Raw genomic sequence first — 20,649 nt, 5'->3', positions numbered from 1 at the left:
AGGTAATTTAATTTTGAAAGATCGTAAGCTGCAATACGACAACGGCGCAGTGCGGGCATACCGTCAGTGACGTTGTTTTCTCCGTCACCGCCGAACATGTGTGTGTAACCTCACTAAGAAACACAAAGACGTAACCAATAATTGAAGAACACTTTAATGTACCGTCGGGCTTAATCCAGTGATAAACACCGGGGCCGCACGTTTCAGCTTCGCTGGTTAACTATCTGTACGGAGTGCTTGGGCGGTGATTTCTTTTCAAGCGAAGCTTGTATTGGTTCACATGTTTCGGTGGCGTTGTCGTCACGGAAAAACTCACGTGTGCAATGCGGGCATGACACAGGGATATGCGGGTATGATCCAGGGACAATAAAGAAAGAAAGAAAGAAAGAACGAAAGAAAGAAAGAACGAAAGAAGGAAATAAAGAAATAAAGAAAGAAAGAGCAGGTGCCGGGAAAGCTGCGCCGACGCCGGATCACGTGACGCGCGCGACCAATCAGGGTCATTTGGTATGTCGCAGGGAGGGAACGAAAAGGAAAGGGGGGTTGGCGCGCGCTCCGCCGGGCTTCACTCGGCTCTGATCAGTTTCGGCGAACGAATTGGAAGGCCCCGCGTGGCGCGTTCCGCCGAGGAGCCGTCTGCGTTTGAGCAACGGCGCCGCGAACTCACTCGGGAAAGGGCTCGTCGTCGACGTGCCGATTCTAGCGTGAGGGCTTCCATAGCCCTGGCTAAACGTCAGCGAAGAGTCCAGGACCCCGAGTTGCGGGAGCGCGATGTTGAGGCCAAACATCAGCGTCGTCTAGCCCTCCAGGAACCCGACAACCGTGGTGCACGCCTCGGCAACGCTAGCGCGCCAACTTCCCCGGTGCGAAGGCCACGTTTCAACGCGAGTTTCTCAACCGGAACTTCGGAGCCAGCTGCAGTGCGTGTGACCGGCTGTGGTTCGTGCACAACGTGGTACTCGTCAGTGAAGTTCGTTACGAAACAGCGAACAAATACACGACCAAGTTTCGCTTACCCCCATTTTCTCGACAGGGGAGGGGCTATATATATATTTTTTTGCCTAATTAGTATAGTCACTGCGTAATACCGGAACTGCCACTGTTTTGACAGTACCATGAACGGGCGAGAGCGGTTGCGCTTGTCGTCGCTGTAGCAGACACCTGGAAAAGGTTGCTGTCAAAGAGAGCCCCACATTGACTTATCGTAAGAACATAGCCTCCACAACGCCGCATGGAGGCTGCACGGCCGCCATTATTTATGTTGGTTCTCTGGTAGACTGTTGAGAGGTCACGTGTGTTGAAATTTGTGGCGGGAATGGAAGTTTTGCACAGCACAATTTTGCGTGAAACGTGACGTGCATGGAGCTGCAGACTATTTCGAATAAAACTTTCTTCCGGTCCTTAGCAGGCATATAGCGCTGTTGGCGCTTAAAAATAAAGTAACTGGTAGCTTGCACATGCCCGCGCAATGCATCTACAATTTCGTGAGTATGTGGTAGCGCTATAAGATAGCCACCATGTCAGCTTGCTGATTAGCTAAAAAATATCACGTGAGAAGCGTCACAGGAAGAGCAGTTTTGTAAGCGTCAATTAGACGTTACGTGACGTTCCGCTGGGCAGCCATTGCATAGATTTTCCGCCATAATGTGCGGTGTGACGATCTGCATGAATTGAGCGGCCGAGAGGCAATGTATCGCCGTTCACAACAAGATTTAGGCTTTTCATGCGTAAAATGCTATAAATTACTGCAGTTCCCAAACTAACATGCGCTAAAAAAAGAATAAAGGTATTTCAGCCTTTGACGAATAAATTAGTGTTCTACACGTAAAAAACACTCCAACTATGAGAGAAGGTTTAGTAAGCCAGGAAACCAAATGGAGAAAGAACGAGGGGTGGCTAGCGACACCGTATTAAAGTTGCAGCCGCAGCATGCCTTGATGTCAAAACTTTGGCGGAGCCTGCTAGGGTTTAGCCTTGATTTGTCGGTAAACAATAAATATGCACAATATAACCAAGGCAACACTTAGCAATATTCATGAATTTCTATTGCTTCTGACCAATCCTAAATACATATGATAACACCCTTAAAATCCATGATGTCACACTGACGCACCGGCGCTGGCATCCCGGCACGAAATTTGAGAACTAGAACTCTTACTTCTATTTCTTTTTTTTTTGAATAATCAGCCTATTACCGCAATATTATCAAATATAGAGTTTACAAGGAATGCTTTGTCAAGCTAAGTTGGGGATTTAGTGTCAGTTTAGGCGCTGTGGCCGGCTCACGTTTTGCTCACGGCCAGACTACCTGTCTATGCAGGTGCCTCCGGTCTGGGGCTCGTGAAAGAAGGCAGTGCGGAAGAGGAGGAGGCTGTGGCCGCAGTCCGCAATGCCCTTCGCTGCGGAGTGAACTACTTTGACACGGCTCCTTGGTACGGGCAGGGCAGGTCCGAGGTTGTTCTCGGAAAGGTACGCAGATCTGCCCTGACAGAAATCGTTCAGCACTCAGGTCTACAGGAACACTGCTTTCTGTGACATACGTAACTGCAGACGCGATTGGGCACCGCAAAGGTCATTCTGGTCAGGGGTCGCGGCAGGATTCTCCATCTTCATAGAGGAGCCAGGATATCTAATGATATCAGGCATTCGCTCTATTGATCTTGCCTAATTTATCGATTGTTAGGCGCAGAACGCGAAAGCTTTTAGACTTGGATGGTCATGACAAATAACATGTCATGAAGGTGAGAACCGCCTCACGGGAGATGCACGTCACAGTTTAGCAAGTGGATTAACAAATGGATAACACGAGCGTTTTTTTTTTTCGTTTTCACGGGCGTTTTCGCTGAAGGTTCGTGTTTCTTGCTTATCACGAGAGCCATGAGTTCTTGAGAAAGCGTTGTTTTATGCATTGAAGCACAAAAGTAACTGAAACGCCAATGCATTTCTCCGCAAAGTTCGGGAATTATAATCTCGAAACTGGTGTCATCCTGAGAATTCGTTCCAAGTGTATCCGCCTTGCGAACGCCATGGCTAGAATTTGTAAATTGTAATATGGGCCATAAATTAATTATTTAGTGGTACTATACCGGGTGTTCCAGCGAACAACTTCAACAAATTTTAAAAGTTGCCTGAGGCAGATAGCACAATTCTAATTTATGAGCTGGTCAACTCGAAGAGGCTGACATTACTTGCACAAAAAATTGAAATGCATAATCCACTAATTACGAAAAAAAATCTATAATAAAGCTTTTAATCAGGAAGAAAGGTTGACGCAGGCTCTCGGAAAACTTGCACTGCTGGCAGGTGCAATTCAAGCGCTACGCTGTTCCTCGCAGGCGCTACAAGGCGTGTCCCGAGATGCATTCCACGTCGCCACAAAAGTGGGCCGCTACGAGCCAGAATGCGAGCGCATGTTCGACTTCAGCAGCGGCCGGACGTTGGAAAGCGTCAGGGAGAGCCTAGATAAGATGAAGCTCACCTACTTCGACGTCGTCCAGGCAAGTGAACGTTCTGTGGCATTCTAGGCTAGTTCATTAGCCTGAGGCAGCGTATTCCTTTCGCGGCGTGGTATTCAACGTTATCCATTTACCCATAGCAGTGAAAGCGACTAATTGCACTTACGATATCAAGTGCTGAGTTTCGCATCCCATGTGGTCTTGACAGGCGCGATCGAGCATGCTTACACCTGCATTCGCCTAAATGTCACAATTATAAAATACTTTCTATTTAAAATCAAACAGATAAGAGAGAGAAAAATAAGGTAAAGGAAAGACAGGGAGGTTAACCAGAGATTATCTCCGGTTGGCTACCCTGTACAGGGGAGGGGTAAAGGGAATGCAACGGGAGAGAGAGAGCGAGAAAAGATAACTAAAAAAAGGAAAGAAAGAAAATCACGCACACAAACACAAAACAGAAATGTTTCTGTGGGCACTGTCACGCAGACTGCGAAGGCGTTCTCGTGTTGCATAGTTTCAACGTTCCATCCTACGTCACACAGTGTAGAGTCACAAGTTGTCACTGAATCCGGTGTCTTTTAAAGGGATAGGGACACAAAAGTTGGCGGGTGGTTTTTCGCGTCGGAACAAAAGTTGAACTGTTGAAAATGACGAATACAACAAGCTGCTTTGAAAAAAAACAAAAAATATCTTTTTTTGCGATTTTCTGTTGCACCTTGCCTCCAAACGGCCGCCGGCAGAAGCTGCAATTTGACGTGATAACACCTACCCGCGCGAGCGCGGCCAAGGTCGGCCACAGCCGTCGCAGTGTTTCCGGGGGTGTCGGTCCCTTGTAGCGTTTGTTTAACCCCTTTCGTCGATCTTCGCACGTGGTCCGTCTGAAACATTATCCCTGTCGGCGCTCCACTGCAGGTGGTGCGTCTTACATGTGCCTTCCCGCGGTCGTCGCTCGGTATTGACGCGTTCGTCGCGGCGGAAGGAAATGTCCAGACAATGCTGTTATAACAGCATCGTCGGTCGTGACACGCCGTCGCACACGTTTTCCAGAGACGAGAAGGTGCGTAAACTTTGGATACCTGCCTGTCAGCCATCAGGCCCAGTCCTAGAGACCTCTAAGAATGACTTCATTTGCGGGAGACCACTTCGTCGACGATGATTATGTGACCAGCCCGGCTATGCTGTAGAAGCCTCGGCACGCCGCTCAAAACGCTACGCCTAAAGCCAGACGCTCTGCCATCGGTCTTCTCACGAAAACGCAAGGCAGAAATGATCAGCGGCGCGTTTGAAAAGAGGAGGCGAAAAGATGTCGGTACTGTTTTCGTTCACTTGCAGCCTTCTTGAGCAGTGTGAGGGCGAGGCTGGGGCGAGATGCCCTGAGGCTAGGCAAGAAGGCAGTAATGTCTTTAAAAAAGTTGGCGAAGCGTAGTAAAACAATACAAGGCTAGCGAGCGCGAGCGTGACTCACGGGATCAGTCCTACATGGCAGCGGGGCTGACACACACACAGCTCTGCGCTTGCACAGGCTGGGGGAGAACACTAGACAGGTGCTGCCATCTGTCTGGCGGCTGGCGAAGCTGACGTGAGTGTCTCGGAGGTACTGATACCTCACAGCAGTTGCTCACGCCGACGGCATAAACTACTATTCAGTCACCCACGTAGTGCTGAAGTACCCCGCAGCTGCCTCGCCTGCGTGGGCTCTCGAAAACGCAAGTTTACAGAGCAAGTGCATTCTTGCACAAGTGTCTGGTGCAGAGCGAAATCTTCGCGCTACGGTTCGCGAAAACCTGACCGGCACTTCCACGGCCGCTTGCTCTTCTTCGTCGCTTGTCGCGGAAGGCTCGCAACCGTAAGCGGTAATATTTCTTGCCGAGTTGGAATGGTCCTCGCCTTTAGACGTGTGCTCATCGCTGGTAGAGGCACCAGAAATCGAATCAATGCTCGCGATGGCAGCGTCGGCGCGCCTCGAATGACCGCGGCCGGCCGGCTGGCTATCCGACGAGGGTGTCGTGACGTCACGCCTTCCAACTCCCGTGGGTTGGGCGGCGAGGCGCGCGCTCACAAAAATGCCAACAATAAAGCCGTCGGCTCAAAAATGAACTAAATAACTACTTCTTTGGTGTAATCACACACTGAGGATTAATTTTCAGCATTTTCGTAAAATTTTCAAATTTTGAGTCCGTATCCCTTTAATGCCTTCAGGGCAGCTCGCGCCGTTGTTTCTGTAGGCCAGTTTCCAAGGATGTTGTTTCTGTTATTGGGCGTTTGTCCAGTTGATTTATCGTGGCTGAGAGAGTTGCTCTCTGCGGGTTGAAACGAGGGCACTCACAAAGAAGGAGGGCGATTGTTTCGTTGCACCGGCAGGATTCACAAAGTTGGCTATTCGCCATTCCGATAAGAAAGGAGTACGCATTTGAAAATGCTACTGTAAGCCATATACGGACAAGAAGTGTGCAGTCCCGTCATGGAAGGTCGAATGGAATACGGAGCTGCAAATTAGGGTCCAGGGCATGAAGGCGTGCACATGTGAAATCAGATGAATTCCCATTGAAATAATGTTAGCTCACGCGCAAGCGCGGAACGTTTTTTCGCTGCATCGGCTCTCGAAAGAGGAATGGCAACGCAGTTGACACCGTCATGGGCAGATCGGGCCACTGCGTCAGCTCGATCATTGCCATGTGTGCCACAGTAACTAGGCAACCACTGATATGTCGTGTCCTTCATGAACTATGCGATGGTGTACTTGTCTGATCTCTGCGACGAGCTGCTGGTGTGATCCATGGCGCAGTACTGAGAGTAAAACTCTGGAGGGCTGCCTTGGAGTCACAGAAGATTGACCATGGATGGGGTGGTTCTTCCAGAACGAAATGAAGAGCCGCACGGAGGGCTACCAGTTCAGCAGCTGTCGTTGATGAGACATGTGACGTCTTTAGCTGTATCTCGATGGATCTTGCTGGAATCACCACCGCGGCTGCTCACCTTGTAGGTGTGACTGAGCCATCGACATAAACATGTACGCGGCCACTGTGAACCTCATGTAAAAGTCCTAATGCGGCCTGTTTCAAGGCAAAAGACAGCATGTGAGCTTTCTTCGTGATTCCTGGGATGGTGAGGCGTATGGCAGGTTTGTGCAGGCACCATAAGGGTGAGGATGGTCTCGCTGCAGGCATGCAGTTCGTTGGCAACGAGGTACAATTGGCAGCGATTATGCGACTGAAAGTTCTGTGTGGCCTTTCTGTAGGTAAAGATGAAAGATGGCGGGAAGGTAGTCGGGCAACGTACCGAATATGCGTCCTGAGAGCATCGGTGGCTAAGTACGTTGATATTGGGTGACCACGCGCTCTGACAATCGTTGCCGCCGTAGACGCACACTTCGGAAAACCAAGACACGTCCTTAGGGCTTGAGCTTGTAGTCCCTGGAGTACACGCAGGTTTGTTTTGCAGGTGTTGCCTAGCACCGGGACGCTGTATCTAGCGAAACCGAGAAACAAGGCATTATAAAGCTGCAGCATTGATGATTTTCCACCGAGGAATTTCAGGAGTTGTGTTATGGTCGTTAACCTCTTCTTTAGGTATGAAACGTGCGGGCTCCACGATAGGTCGCGGTCGATAAGTATCCCTAAAAAGCGGTGTTTCCGTGCATTTGCAATTCTTTGCCCATTGACAATTACAGAGTAAGGCCTGATTGCCTTCTGAGTAAATCTAACAAGGCAGCATTCCTCTGAAGACAGCTCTAAGTTCTGTTTTCGTAAGTAGAATGATGTTAACGTAGCTGCCTTTTGTAGCCTTGCTCGTACCTGCAGTCGTGTTACAGCACACGCCCAGATGCAGATATTGTCAGCATAGATTGATATTTCAACAGTGTTGGGCAAACATCTGACTAGGCCAACGAGTACTAAGTTGAATAGTGTCAGGCTCAACACCCCACCTTGTAGTACTCCACGGAATGTTTGGTGGTGAGTCGTGGCGCCATCCTCGGTCATCACGAAGAAATGTCTGTCAGTCAAATAGCTGCATAGCCACTGAAAAGTGCGGCTACCAATTCCGGCTTCAATCAGAGCCTCTGTAATGACCTAATGTGCTACCTTATCGCAGGCGTCTTTTATGTCAAGGAACAATGCCGCAGTGAGTCGTTTCAGATGTTTTTGATGTTGAGCAAATGTGACCAAATCGATGACATTATCTATGGATCAACGCCCACGCCTCAAGCCAGCCATAGCATTTGGGTACACATTGTAATTGTCCAGGTACCATTCCGGGCACGTCAAAACCATTTTTTCCATTATTTTTCCGATGCATCTGGCCAGAGCGATGCGGCGGTACGATGACAATTCTAACGGTGATTTAGCTGGTTGTAGAAGTGATACCAAGCGGCTGCATTTCCATTCACGTGGAACCATACCGTTGCGCCAAGACTCGTTGTAATGGTTTAGCAGCACGAGTTGCGCCTTCTGGCCAAGATTCTGGCCGGCGTTACCTATAGGTAACGCCGTCTGGCACAGGTGACGAAGAGCGCCTGCAAGTCGCCAGGGCTGCTTCAAGTTCCTCCATCGAACACATGACATCCATACGGGAGTCCCGAGACGCAGTAGTGACAAATGGTGTAAGCGCACATTGAGGTTGCAAGCCAGCAAGTCTTGAGCAAAATTCTTCAGCAATCTCAATCTATCTGCAACCTTCGTGCAAAGCGAGAGATTTGAAAGGAACACGCTGTTGCGGTGATACGTGAAGTCCACGCACGGTACTCCATATCTGAGATAAGCGCTGACGCAGATCCAACGACTCACAGAATCGTTTCCATTTTTGAGATTGGAGCGCATCGATGCGCCACTGAATCTTCGTTTGCATTCGCCTTGCCTCTCTGAGATCGTGGCTGGATTTAGTTCTCCTGCGTCTTCTTTCAGACCGCCGGCGAATCGCTCGTAATCGCTGCAATTCAGCTTCAAATTCTTCATATTTTGGGAAAGGCGGAAAACCGCGCGTAGTCTCTTTCGTGGCTTTTTGAATTTCGTGTTCCAGACTAGAATGGTTCCCTGCCTGACATAATTCCTCTATGTGTGACCGAAACGCTGACCAGCCGATTCGTTGGACAGTCGTGGAGGAGTATTTAAATAGTCCCTTGATCTTCAGATACGTGGGAATATGGTCGCTGCCATGTGATTCGATGTCTGAGAATCATTGCACGTTTCTTTGAAGACGCCGAGAGATCAGGGTCAAATCTAGGCAGCTGTTGTATGTAATCCCTCGTACATATGTTGGGACTACCATCGTTGAGGCAAAAAAGGTTGTGCTGTGTTGCAAAAGATGCTAGTCTCTTTCCCCTGGAGTCCATCTTAAAACTCCACCAAAGCGGATGGGGAGCATTAAGATCTTCGGTGAGCATCGTAGGGCCGGGTGTCGTGGATAACACGTCGTGCAGTCGTTTAGAGTCGAAGCGACTTGAAGGAGCAATGTAGGCAGCGACGAGAGTGAACGTAAGCTCCCTCGTCTTTGCGATTAAACAAACGTACTGGTTGTTGTCGTGAGGTGGGACTGGGTGCAACACGTATGTCAGTTCACATCGCATATATACAATGACCTTGCTCACATCACCACAGGTAGAAGACATGAATGCTTCGTATCCAGAAAGGCGGATCACATTTTTAACGTTCTGTTCACAAATTGCGAGGATGGGCAAACGGTTTTCGAAGACAGAGTGTCTAAAATCTGTAATTCTTGATTTGAGGCCCCTGGCATTCCACTTCAATAGAGATGCTTTCTTGACTTCCTTGTGGAAGGGCAGCGAGGGGCGGGCCATGGTGCTATACGAAGATTTCAAGCACTGGAGTCAACGTATCTAGTACTTGCAGTGCGCTACGAGCAGCCGGAGTATCCGTGTTTGTCAGTAGTAGACGCATGACATTCGTGAGCGACTTCAGCATAGCAATCACTTGCGAATCCTTCTCTCGCATGTGGTCAACTGCAGAAACATTGGACTTCAAGTGGCGAGTCATGTGCTGTGGCTCTGGTGTTTGGCATGTCTTCGGCAGCGCTGGCCAAACCTCACTTGATGAAGTATCAACAGCATGGCTACTTTTTCCGCTGACATTCGTGCTCTTATTGGAGATATATGGAGCAGGGGGCGGCGTTGCAGGACGAGGCATCTCCCTTGAACCTGAAGAGGATTTCGTGGATTTTACTTTTCGGCAGCGATGTCACCTTATTGCAGCAGAAGCATCTCTGTGTGATGATCTGTCTCTGGCCATTTTCCTCAAGATTTTCTGCTCTTTCTTTAGGTGTGGACAGTCTTTTGAAGATGCAGCGTGCGATCCTTGACAATTTGTGCACTTGAGCTCCGTTGCACGGCAGGTGTCAGCGTCGTGTTTTTCGGAACATCGTGGGCATACCGTTGAATTTCGGCAGAGAGCACTCACGTGTCCAAGTCTTTGACATCTGCACTGAAGTGGTTTTAGTACGAAAGGCCGTACCACATGACGAATGTGTCCGACCTTTACGTGTGATAGCAGGTACCTTTAAAGACGAGCCTTACACAGCTCGAGTTGCCAAGGCGCCGGGCTTGCAGTAAGTCAGTACAATCTGTCGCAGGTTTGAATAAAATTGGTAGGTCGCTGTCGCTAATCGATGTATCAATATCATAAACAACACCAGCCGTGGTTTCGTAGTCCTGCGGAACGAGGTAGTGGACATTAATGTTGCCCAGGAGATTTACGACCACCAAAGCATTGATTGCGCTTCGGTTGTGAACATCAATAGCCAGGACATTCTTTCGATTATTAATCCTGGTATCATTAATCGCTCTTGGGACAAGAGCCTCCGGAGAAACAGAAACCACTTGTCTATTAAGGCGGTTGAGGGTGTCCACAGGTCGTCAGAATTGTGTGCGCCGATGGCCTTCGATGTAGTAGGACAGTTGACTTACTTGACGAAGACAGTTCGCTGATGTTTCTTCTCTTGGCCTTCCGGTGTACCACTTTCTCGAAGCCTTCATCATCTGAGTCGTCATCGCTTGAACTGGAGATCAACACAGTGTCCTCACTGCCGGCTTGACTTAGAGGGCAGTTTCTCTTTCTCGGGCTGATTCCTGCCGTGGTAGTCACGTCCCGTAGGCGTTCTGTTGACTCCACTTCCATTGCCGTAGCAATGGGAGTGGCGTCTCTCAGCAAAACACGGGAAATAAACGAAAATACTGCAGCGCGAAGGAACAATGATCTGTGCAAGAATCACTTCGTCGTCGTCTCCCTCAAACAGATAAGGTGGCTACTGTGCTCGGCGTGCAAATACCGGAAGGAATAGCCCACCTAATATGTGCCTTGCAGGCAATTTAACTACAAAGAACAGCCTTAATGGCTGCAATGGTCGCAATGAGCATTCATATACAAAATCCTTAAGAGGAAGCTTTAGCTCGGGCCCAACTCCGACGCAGCCTATTCAAATACATGAAAAAAATGTGGTTGATCCCTCTTATATAGGAATCGGTATAGAACACGAAAGTGAAACGTGTCTTCACAGAAGTAGTGTAATGTTTATTGCACATTGATATATAATGTCTATTGGTGTTTTGTGGCTAAAGCGCCCTTAGGCGTTGATGCACCCACGCTGACGCCTGGTGGCACGTCTCCTCCATCACGACTACCAACGTCGATGACCATGAGCAACCGTCGTGCATATGGAAGCTGCACTACGCTGCACACGCTAGCACAACGCGAAAGACGAAGCACGTAACTGACACACTAATACAACGCGCAAGACAAAGCACGTAACTGAATCGTCACCGAATCAAATCAGCGCGTACAGCGCGTCGTAATTGCAGCCTCCGCGATCAACTTCAGAAACATTTTCAGAGCTAATTGCGGAGGCCACGCTCCGCTGTGCTGAGTACGGTGAACGCCACCTAAGTGGCGTTGGTAGTGCTTCTTGATGCCAGCGTCCCTTCGAATGCTGGCATCGAGGCGTCGTAGTGCTGAGACCACCGAAGCGTTCACTGTCGGTGCGCGTTAGTGTCATAATGCAGTACTTCTCTTTTCTGCTCGTAGGCGGCGGCACCGCCCCGAGCAAGAGCGCGGGTACACGGAGGAGTGTTAGATATATAAGGCGCGTCTGTGTAGCTCTGTGCAAATGCGTTTGTGGCGCAATGGGTTAAACGCTCGGCGATCTATCGTCGCGGACCGAGAGGTCGTGGGTTCGATTTCGAAATTTTGCATGTTTGTGGAACTTTTTCTTCTGGTTTCTTTCTTTGTATTATGTTCTATGACGTATTTCCGTGACGGAAATACGTCAGTGAAGTCTTGGTGGACCCCGGCATAAAACACTTTCGTGTTAAAACGCAGAGACGCTTTCCTGAAATAACTCCTGGACTAATTTTAATGAAATTTATAGCGTTTGAGAGATACAGTTAAATTCTAGCAACAGCTGGAAGCAGAATTTCGATTTAGGGCCTGAATGTTTTTACAGAATTTTCAAAAATTTGAAAGTTCGAAAAATAGAGGCACGAATTTTACAAATTAATAGCTCTGTATCAAGAATAGATATCGCGGTTCTGTAAACGGCATCCATTAGATTGTTGAAAGCGGAACAATTCGATATGTCAATTTATATCTTACCTTAATTCGTCACATTGTGTACAAGGGTTCTGCAAAATCTTGATTGCCATATCTTACTAATTTTTCTGAGGTTCATGTTTAATATGTCAATTTTGTCCACTTTACATGTACTATTAGACGCAATTCACAGCAATGTGAAATCATTTTTCATAGCTGAGTTACACAGTTGTAGACTTGATTATTTCGTTTTCTGAAATGTGCAATTTTTGTCAATTTATAAAAATTGGCGAACTAAATCAGGCATTCGAACCCAACACTCACTAGATTTTAGGTTTTCCATTTAAATTCAACAAGCCTCGTCAAATTTGGTGCAGCAGTTGCCAAGAAAAACAAACTCTCCTTTTACATGTATTTAGATGGAGCAGTCGAGCTGAAGGTACCGCTTAAGCTCAAACACGTTATTGGCCCCCGAACTAACGTTGCCAGTCCATCTCGTATAATGAAACCGCTTTTAAAATTCCTCAAGTACACTGGTCTCGTAGAGATAATTCAGTTTGTTGAGTGTTGTAGTGGGTTTTGTGTATGTTGTGAATCTATGTCATGTGTTGTGCATACAAATTTGTTCATCATTGCCATCTATTGTAGCATGCTAGGCATGCAGACAGGCTTACTTCCCTAGGATTCATTAAAGAGCCACCCACCCCCTCTATCTCTCTCTCTCTTGCTCACTCTCTCGTGTAAACAAATCCAAGTTCTAGAGGGGGGCGAAGAGGATTGTAGCATGTTGTACAGCATTTGCCAAAGACTTGTAACTACTGCCAATGGTTGTAAGCATATAAATGCGACGGACCCGTCAGAACGCTGAACTGCTGTCGCTGTGTGTCAGTTGCGACTACCAATGGTCCGTATGGAAGGATTTGGCACTAAAAACAATTATGCACACATTATGCGAGAGAAACTGTTTGTGTGTTTATATCTTTAGTTACTTTTATTTGTGTTTCGCCAAATGCTTAAAGATAAACAGGTTACCCTACCTCCTTCACTTCCCTTTTTCAACTGGGCCAAGAGCAATACTTACTGATGCAAAAAAAAATATATTTGCAGATCTCCACAAAACTAATTTTTTTAAAATTATGTGCATACAACTCTACTGCTAAGAACAACAGTAGACTGGGAACAGTATGTACTGACACTTGCGAAGGTTGTATCACTCTAATTTTCGTTCAAGCTACGTGAAATAACTAGTACGCAATGTGCAAAATTTTGCAGGTAGCCTGCACGCAGCACTTTAGGAGTGCACTGAAAACTATCCACGCGTGCAGTCATCTAGGTGTGGGTAATAGTAATTAGTGGTTTCTTTGCAGTGAACGAAGCGCTAAATATCAACAATGATCCCCAAACACAATGGTTTGCTGATGTTCAAGTGTTGAGTTACATTTCCAAAGTCTGTATAAATAACGTTAAGACAATTGAAAAACATATAAAAGGCGTTCGTTGACTGCACCTGCGCCCGCCAGCACTACCAATATTCCAACGAAATTCAGAAATATTAAACTAAACACCAACTCTAAGCTAGTTTTAAAATGCAGTTTCAGAACCCTATTGTTACTGATTTGTCTTAGAAAAGTTGGTTGTAACTGGAGAAAATAAAGGGTGACCATCAATGTTTAAAGCTTTTGTGGTGGAAGTGCTGTGGTTGAGAAGCCTGGCTCACCCATGAGTGGCGAAGTGTTTGGGGCAGAAGAAAGGGTAGCAAAACAGATGGTCAGGATTAAACGCAAGGACATGTCCTGTAGGTACGGAGGACGGCTCGTTAGCGCGCGCACGTCAGGCAGGGCGAGTGCCTCCGGTGCCGCACTCGTATGATGTGTTTAACGACATTATTGGTCGGGATGAGCATTTGTGCTTGGCCTATAAGGGAAGCGTTGCCGCGAAATTCGCTTACGTTTTACTTAAAGCAAGACTTCGCGCAAAAATAATGACTACAAATTCACAAAAAATGCACGTGCATTTGTTTTGTTTTCGTATTCGTTTTCGAGCTGTTCAGCATTGTGTGTTATCCTTTCAACTTTCCAAACCGATATTCTATACCACCACAATGCCGGACGCGCGCTTTGCGCTACCGCAGCATGGGAAGTTATGCCACTTTGTCTCTGTTTTCTAGATTTTACCTGTTTCCCCTTTCTTTAATTTTTTGTATATCTCATTTGCTTTCCATGTGGTCTAGGTTCACGACGTCGAGTTCGCACCTAGTGTGGATTTGATTGTCAATCAGACCTTACCGGCCTTGGAAAGTCTTCGGTGCGCCGGAATTATTCGGTACATCGGCATCACCGGCTACCCGTTGCACACGCTAAGGTAATGTCTCGACAGGCACTCCATGCATTTAGTTGACACATGCGGCGAGAATATTATTGAGAAGCATAGGGCCATATACTTACATCACTGGTTTTCTTATGTTATCCTAGGCTGGATGCTATCAAACTTGCAGTGCCAACTTATCTGCATTGTGGTAAATATAGTACATTCAAGACAAGCCACATCAAATTAACAAGCAGCGCAACGTTTAAATAACCGCGCACATGATCTGTAGATGATGCCACGGAGAGCCGAGAGCCGGTGTGCGAATTTCGAAGTGGCGATTACAGGATCACTTCCTTTCTACGCCGCCTGTTACAAATAAACATATTCGTAATTCTGAAGTCTAATAGAATCCAGCTACCTAAGTATTCTTGTTGTTGCAACATAAGGAAACACTGCGATTTTTCTTTCTCTGTGTAATGTGATAATTGTAAAGTGGCAATAATAAATATAATATCTCCTTCATATGTCCTCACTCAGAGAGGTGCTCCAGAAAAGTCCCGTCCGAGTGGACACCGTCCTCAGCTACTGTCGAGGCACGCTGTTCGATGACTCGCTGGCCGACTACTTGCCATTCTTTCAGGTGGGTCAAGTTGAGCTGACGAAATTCAACGCTCAATTTTATTTTCACGCGTATGGTTTGTTCGACATGCCAGTTCCTAGACATCTCGGCCTATTTATGAAACGGACATATAAGCATAACTGCATGAAAAAAAAAGAAATCTCCAGCCCTGATTCCCCTGTCGAGAAAATGGGGGTAAGCGAAGCTTGTGGCCAGACGACGCTGTCGCAGGCGTTCCGTTTCGTTTGCCCTAAACTTAAGGTCGGTGACTCTTCTTTAACGCTTGGCCAGGCCTTTGGAAGCTCTCACGCTATAATCAGCACGTCGATGACGAGCCCTTTCCCGAGCGAGTTCGCGGCGCCGTTGCTAAAACGCAGCCTGCTCCTCGACGGAACCCACCACGTGACACCTTCCCATTCGGGCACCGAAACTGATCTGAAGCCAGGGAAGCCCGGCGGAGCGCGCGCCAACCCCCTTTCCTTTCCTTTCCCTCCCCGCGACACACCAAACGAGCCTGATTGGTCACGCGTGTCACGTGATCCGGTGCCGGCTCGCTTTTCCCGCACCTGATTTACTCGGCAAGCAGCCGGGTTTTTTAGTGTGACACGACCAACCCCGGCATTTTATTTATTTATTTATTTATTTATTTATTTATTTATTTATTTATTTATTTATTTATTTATTTATTTATTTATTTATTTATTTATTTTTCCAAGAGGTTATTAACAACGGACGCAGGACGAACGGGCAGCAGTCAGAAGCGTTCGGCCAAGGACAGCAACCACGAGCTCATGCCGGTGGCGATGCTGCCTATAGGCGCAGACTAGTCTTCTTCATTACAATCGCCCTCTGCAGAAAAAGGCGCCTTCCTGGCGGCTTACGGCGAAGACACTACTAATGGGTCGTAGTACGGCTTAATGCGACAGACGGGGGCAAGTTCGCGGCCGCGATGGCGCAGGTCTGTCGATGACGTGAGGGGCTGCACGAGGTAATTGATGGAGGACGTTTGCTCCAGAACGCGGTAGGGTCCGAGTTATTTCGCGACAAGTTTTGCGGAGTGGCCGGGTGTGGTAGCGGGTACCCGAAGGCCAGACCAGAGAGCCACTGGAAAATGTCGATGCAGAACGGTCGGCAGGTTGACGGGATTGCTGCTGCCACTGGTCCTCGGTGGAAAAAGAGCGGGCAAGCTGGCGCGGCATTCCTCAGCATATCGAACAGCTTCAAACAGCGGAGTACTTTCAGACGCATCAGGTTTATATGAAAGAATTGTATCGAACGCAGTAGTTGGTTCTCGCCTATATAGAAGAAAGTACGGGGAAAATCCAGTGGTTGCTTGGGCTGCAGTATTGTACGCATACATCACGAAACGGAGAATTTGCTCCCAATTTGATTGATCAGAAGCAACGTACATTGATAGCATATCACCAAGAGTACGTTGAAGCGCTCTGTCATGCCGTTAGTTTGAGGATGGTATGCTGTATTCGTGCGGTGAACCGATTCGGCATTTGTCGAGCATGTGCCTTCCAAGCATCGCCAAGAAAGGCTCCATCGCTCAGAAGTTCGCGAGGGGCACCGTGGCGCAGTATGAAATGGAGTAACGGAAACTATGCAACGTCGCGGGCAGTGGCAGTCGGCTGAGCGGCGGTTTCAGAATAACGGGTCAAGTGATCCACTGCAACAATAATTCAGCGGTTCGCAGCTGGAGTGGATGGTAGCTGTCCATATATGTCAATACCAAGTTACCAACACGATCAAAGGGTCGACTAGGGCAGGGAAGAGGTTGTGACGGGTAGACTTGTTCGGGAAATAATTTTCGGCGTTGGCACTGAGTACAAGAGCTAATGAACTTTCTCACGTAATTATACATGCCGCGCCAATAAAATCGGAGGCGTAGTTGATCGTAGGTCTTGAAGAGGCCGGCATGCGCGCACTGTGGGTCTGCGCGGAAAGCGTCGCGGATAAGGTCACGGAGACGTCGGGGAATCACAAGAAGCCACTTGCGACCGTCAGAAAGGTAGTTAAGACGATAAAGAAGACCATCGCGAATGCAGAAGTGAGTAGCCTGGCGGCGAATAGCGCGAGATGGTGAAGAGGTGGATGTATCAGAAAGGATTCTGGCGTGAGCACTGATCCAGGGATCCTTGCGCTGCTCGACGACATGTTGTGCAGTGCATGTGCTGTAAGTGTGGGCTCAAGGGCGGATAGGCAAGCGCTGTCAGCTGAGACCGGTGAGCGAGAAAGGACGTCAGCGTCCTGTGTTTGCGGCCAGAACGGTAAAGCAGGAGACACACGGTACGATTCGGCGTCCGATCCGATGTGCGACGCCGCATGCTCCGGCATGCGGCATACGACGATTCGGGGCACACGGGACGGGCATCCGAACGAGCGAGAAGCGCCTAAGCTCCGCCCAGATCTTGCGCCCCAGCTTGTACGCTCGGAAGACTTCGTATCCTCGTCGAGAAATGCAAAATAAACAACTTTCGCAATGCGGCTTCGCTTTACGCGAACACTGTCACTAAAATTACGTCTTTGCGAACGACAAAACACTTCGCAGCGGTGTGTTCTCCACTGACGGCTTCGCCGACAGCCAGCGATAGGGCCAGTAGGCCTAGCTCGGCGGACGCCACGGCCGACGGCTCTTGCGATCCAGTCCGAGCTCGTCGAAGTGCGCTTATTTTTGCCAACACGATTAACACTGTACACGTAGGTTACCCGTAATTAAATACACTTGGATTACTCGACGCCGTCGATGCGAAGGGCAAGCGTGCAAGCTAAGCGAGTAGCCTCGCTCAGACAGTCGGTGTGTGCTGTCTACCTGCGAAATGCTGTCGCATCGCGGCTCCCGGCCGATCTCGCAAGTAGCTGGGTGCTAGTACTAGGCGCTGTTTTGCAGAACAGGAACAGGTTCGAGATAATCTTACCGAACTGGTAACTATTTCGTGTCCGAAACGAATTGTAGCAATGCTGTTGCAGCCGGCATGAAAAAAAAAAAAAGAGGTGACGAGAAACCGGCCCGCCGGCCCCGCCTCTCTGGAGGGAGCGTCAGAGAACGTCACATGCCAGGCGCGCTGTCATTGGCTGCGGCCAAACGACGGTGCGATTGTCGAACGCGTCGGACGGTGAAAATCTGTCCAGTTTGTCGCACGCCGGGCATCCGATCCGGCGCGTCGGACGCCGGATCGGACACCGAATCGGACCGTGTGTCTCGCGCTTAAAGAACGCGGATGTCGTACTGCTGCAGCTGAAGGGCCCAGCGAGCAAGTCGGCCAGATGGGTCCTCGAGGGTGGAGAGCCAACAAAGGGCATGGTGGTCAGTGATGACGTCGAAAGTGTGACCATACAAATAAGGGCGGAATTTCCAAGGGCCCAAATAATGGCTAAACATTCTTTCTCTGTAACCGAGTAATTAGCCTCGGCTTTTGTCAGAGTTCGGCTCGCGTAGGCCAGCAGAACTGGAGCAGATTATGGTCACTAAAACCATCCAGGTAATTTATTTGCTGAACTGTTTCCGGATTGCTTGTAAGTACTAAGTCCAAGATATTAGATCCGCGAGTGGGTTTGGTGACAATCTGGGAGAAGCTGAAGTATAGGATTAAATTAATTAAATATAATTACATTCGGCAGGTAGAGGTCAGCATTCCCCAGTCTATGTGCAGAAAATTAAAATCCACCAAAAGATAAACCATATCCGCTGGGCAGGCTCTAAGTGCATTAGTAATACTGTTGTGAAGATCGGTGATAAAGGTTTGGTTTGGATCGCGGGACGACGGTAACATGCACCAATTAGCACTTTTGTAGAACGGTTAGACAGACGGTGCAAAGAATCTCGAGAGTTGGGTCAGAGCCAATGTAGTAAGATATAAAGATGATTTTTTTGAATTGCGAGTAAGACACCAAAGCGTCGCCTGTCAAAGCGGTCACGCCGGTACATATAAGTACTCGCGAAGTAAAATATTTCGTTATTAGAAATATATGGGTGCAGCCAGGTTTCGGTAAGATTGGTGACATCAGAATCGGCGTCTTCGAGAACGGAAGAAACTTTATCATGCTTTGATATTAGGCTTTTAATGTTAGTAAATGATAACGATATTGGTGATCTAATGGGAGAAGGTCGTGATTCGTAGCGGTCCTGGGTGCGCGTGTGCCTCTTTAGCTATCTATCGCACTGCACAACCGTTTGCGTGACAATGTCGTACACATATGTCGTCGTACCAATGCGCAGTTTATCGACCGATAACTTATACGGTTCGTTTTTAGTCTTAGCGAATTCTATCAGTTTCCTTCTAGCTCGACGGGTAGTAAATGAGATCTCTTCGCGAGTGGAAAATGATGAACCGCAGCCTGTTCTCTGTATCATCGCACCTAGAGCTGATTGCTATGAGCTGATTAGGAACGCCATGTATGAGATCGGTTCCCGCGGCTGACTTGGCCTAGCGCTCCGAGGGAGCGTTTGCTTCTAGGGACATTACCCTTGCGTTAAGAAGTTTGATTTTGCTCTTATCAACTCCTAGTTCGTCTCCTGGTACTTTTATTTCAGTATGTAATAGAGTATTACCTTGCTCATGCTCGGTCACTTTTACTGGCACCGCAGCCTCACCCTTCTTCGCACTTTTGAGCTCAGCAGCGAGTGCTGCATAAGCTTCTTCTAGTTAACAAATTCAGTCTACGACGCCAGCAAGAGTGTCATTGGACATTGGAGTTCTCGGTCATTGCGTCTTGGTCTTTAGACCAGGGTTGGATTCAATATCACCAGAAAGCTTAAGTAACAATTCCCGCAACACACAACACAAATCAGGAGGAATATCCCGTGATCGCTTCAGTACATCTAGCAGCTCTACATGGCACGACAACTTGAACAAGTAGTAATCGCTGGTCATCGCACACTTTCTCCCTACCTGGAGGACCACGACATTTACCCGTACAACATGATCGGCTTCAGGGCCGGACTATTTACCCGCTTTCTCGCTACCGGGAGGACCACGACATTTACCCATACCACATGATCGGCTTCAGGGCCGGACTCTCGACGCAGGACGCGATGAAGCTCATCAAGCATCACATTATTGACTGTAATACATGGGACACGAGAGCCATACTAGGTCTAGATCTGCAAAAGGCCTTTGACAACATTCTTCACTCGTTCGTTTTAGACACAATCTCTAGCCTTAACCTGAGGAAGCACTTTCATTCCTGCACGAGATCTTTCCTGTCAGACAGAGAAGCCACCCTTAAGATCGGGGACCTGACTTCAGACATCATTAAGCTGGGGTCTAAAGGGACGCCACAAGGGGCAGTCATATCCCCAACCCTCTTTAACCTCGTCATGATTGGTCTATCCAGGAGACTCTCTGCCATCGACGGTATCAGTCATACCATATACGCAGATGAGGTTACCATCTGGTGTACGAGAGGTAGTGATGGACAGGTAGAGACGGCCCTGCCAGAGACGATTGGTACTACCGAGAGATACCTCGAGTTCACGGGCCTTCGGTGCTCACCTCACAAGTCGGAACTGCTACTATATCGAACCAAGCGCAGAGGCCCCAAACCAAAGGGATGGAAGCCACTCGCCGAATGCGACATCAAACTACGGACAAACGACGGAGGCTATATACCGAGGGTGGATGCCATCCGGATTCTCGGCCTGATGGTCGAGTGGAGTGGCTCTAACAACCAGACAGTGCTGCGACTCACTAAGAAGACGGACCACGGTGTAAAAAAGGAAGGTGATCCG

At 48.3% G+C, this 20,649-nt stretch overlaps 1 protein-coding gene across 1 annotated transcript in view; it reads left to right on the top strand.

Annotated features, from left to right (window-relative positions):
• The window catches only part of LOC119440207 (uncharacterized), a 78,034-nt gene that overhangs the window by 9,410 nt on the left and 47,975 nt on the right, over positions 1-20,649 (top strand). Inside the window, exons 2-5 of the mRNA XM_049662810.1 lie at positions 2,321-2,469; positions 3,336-3,497; positions 14,220-14,350; positions 14,834-14,936. Coding sequence (XP_049518767.1) covers positions 2,321-2,469; positions 3,336-3,497; positions 14,220-14,350; positions 14,834-14,936 — 545 coding nt within the window. The remainder of the gene's footprint in view (positions 1-2,320; positions 2,470-3,335; positions 3,498-14,219; positions 14,351-14,833; positions 14,937-20,649) is intronic.

The sequence above is a fragment of the Dermacentor silvarum genome, chromosome 2 (assembly GCF_013339745.2).
Source record: "Dermacentor silvarum isolate Dsil-2018 chromosome 2, BIME_Dsil_1.4, whole genome shotgun sequence".
In the NCBI taxonomy this organism is placed as follows: Eukaryota; Metazoa; Arthropoda; class Arachnida; order Ixodida; family Ixodidae; genus Dermacentor; species Dermacentor silvarum.
Note: the sequence above shows the minus strand (reverse complement) of the source record. Positions and strands in the feature narration are given on the sequence as shown.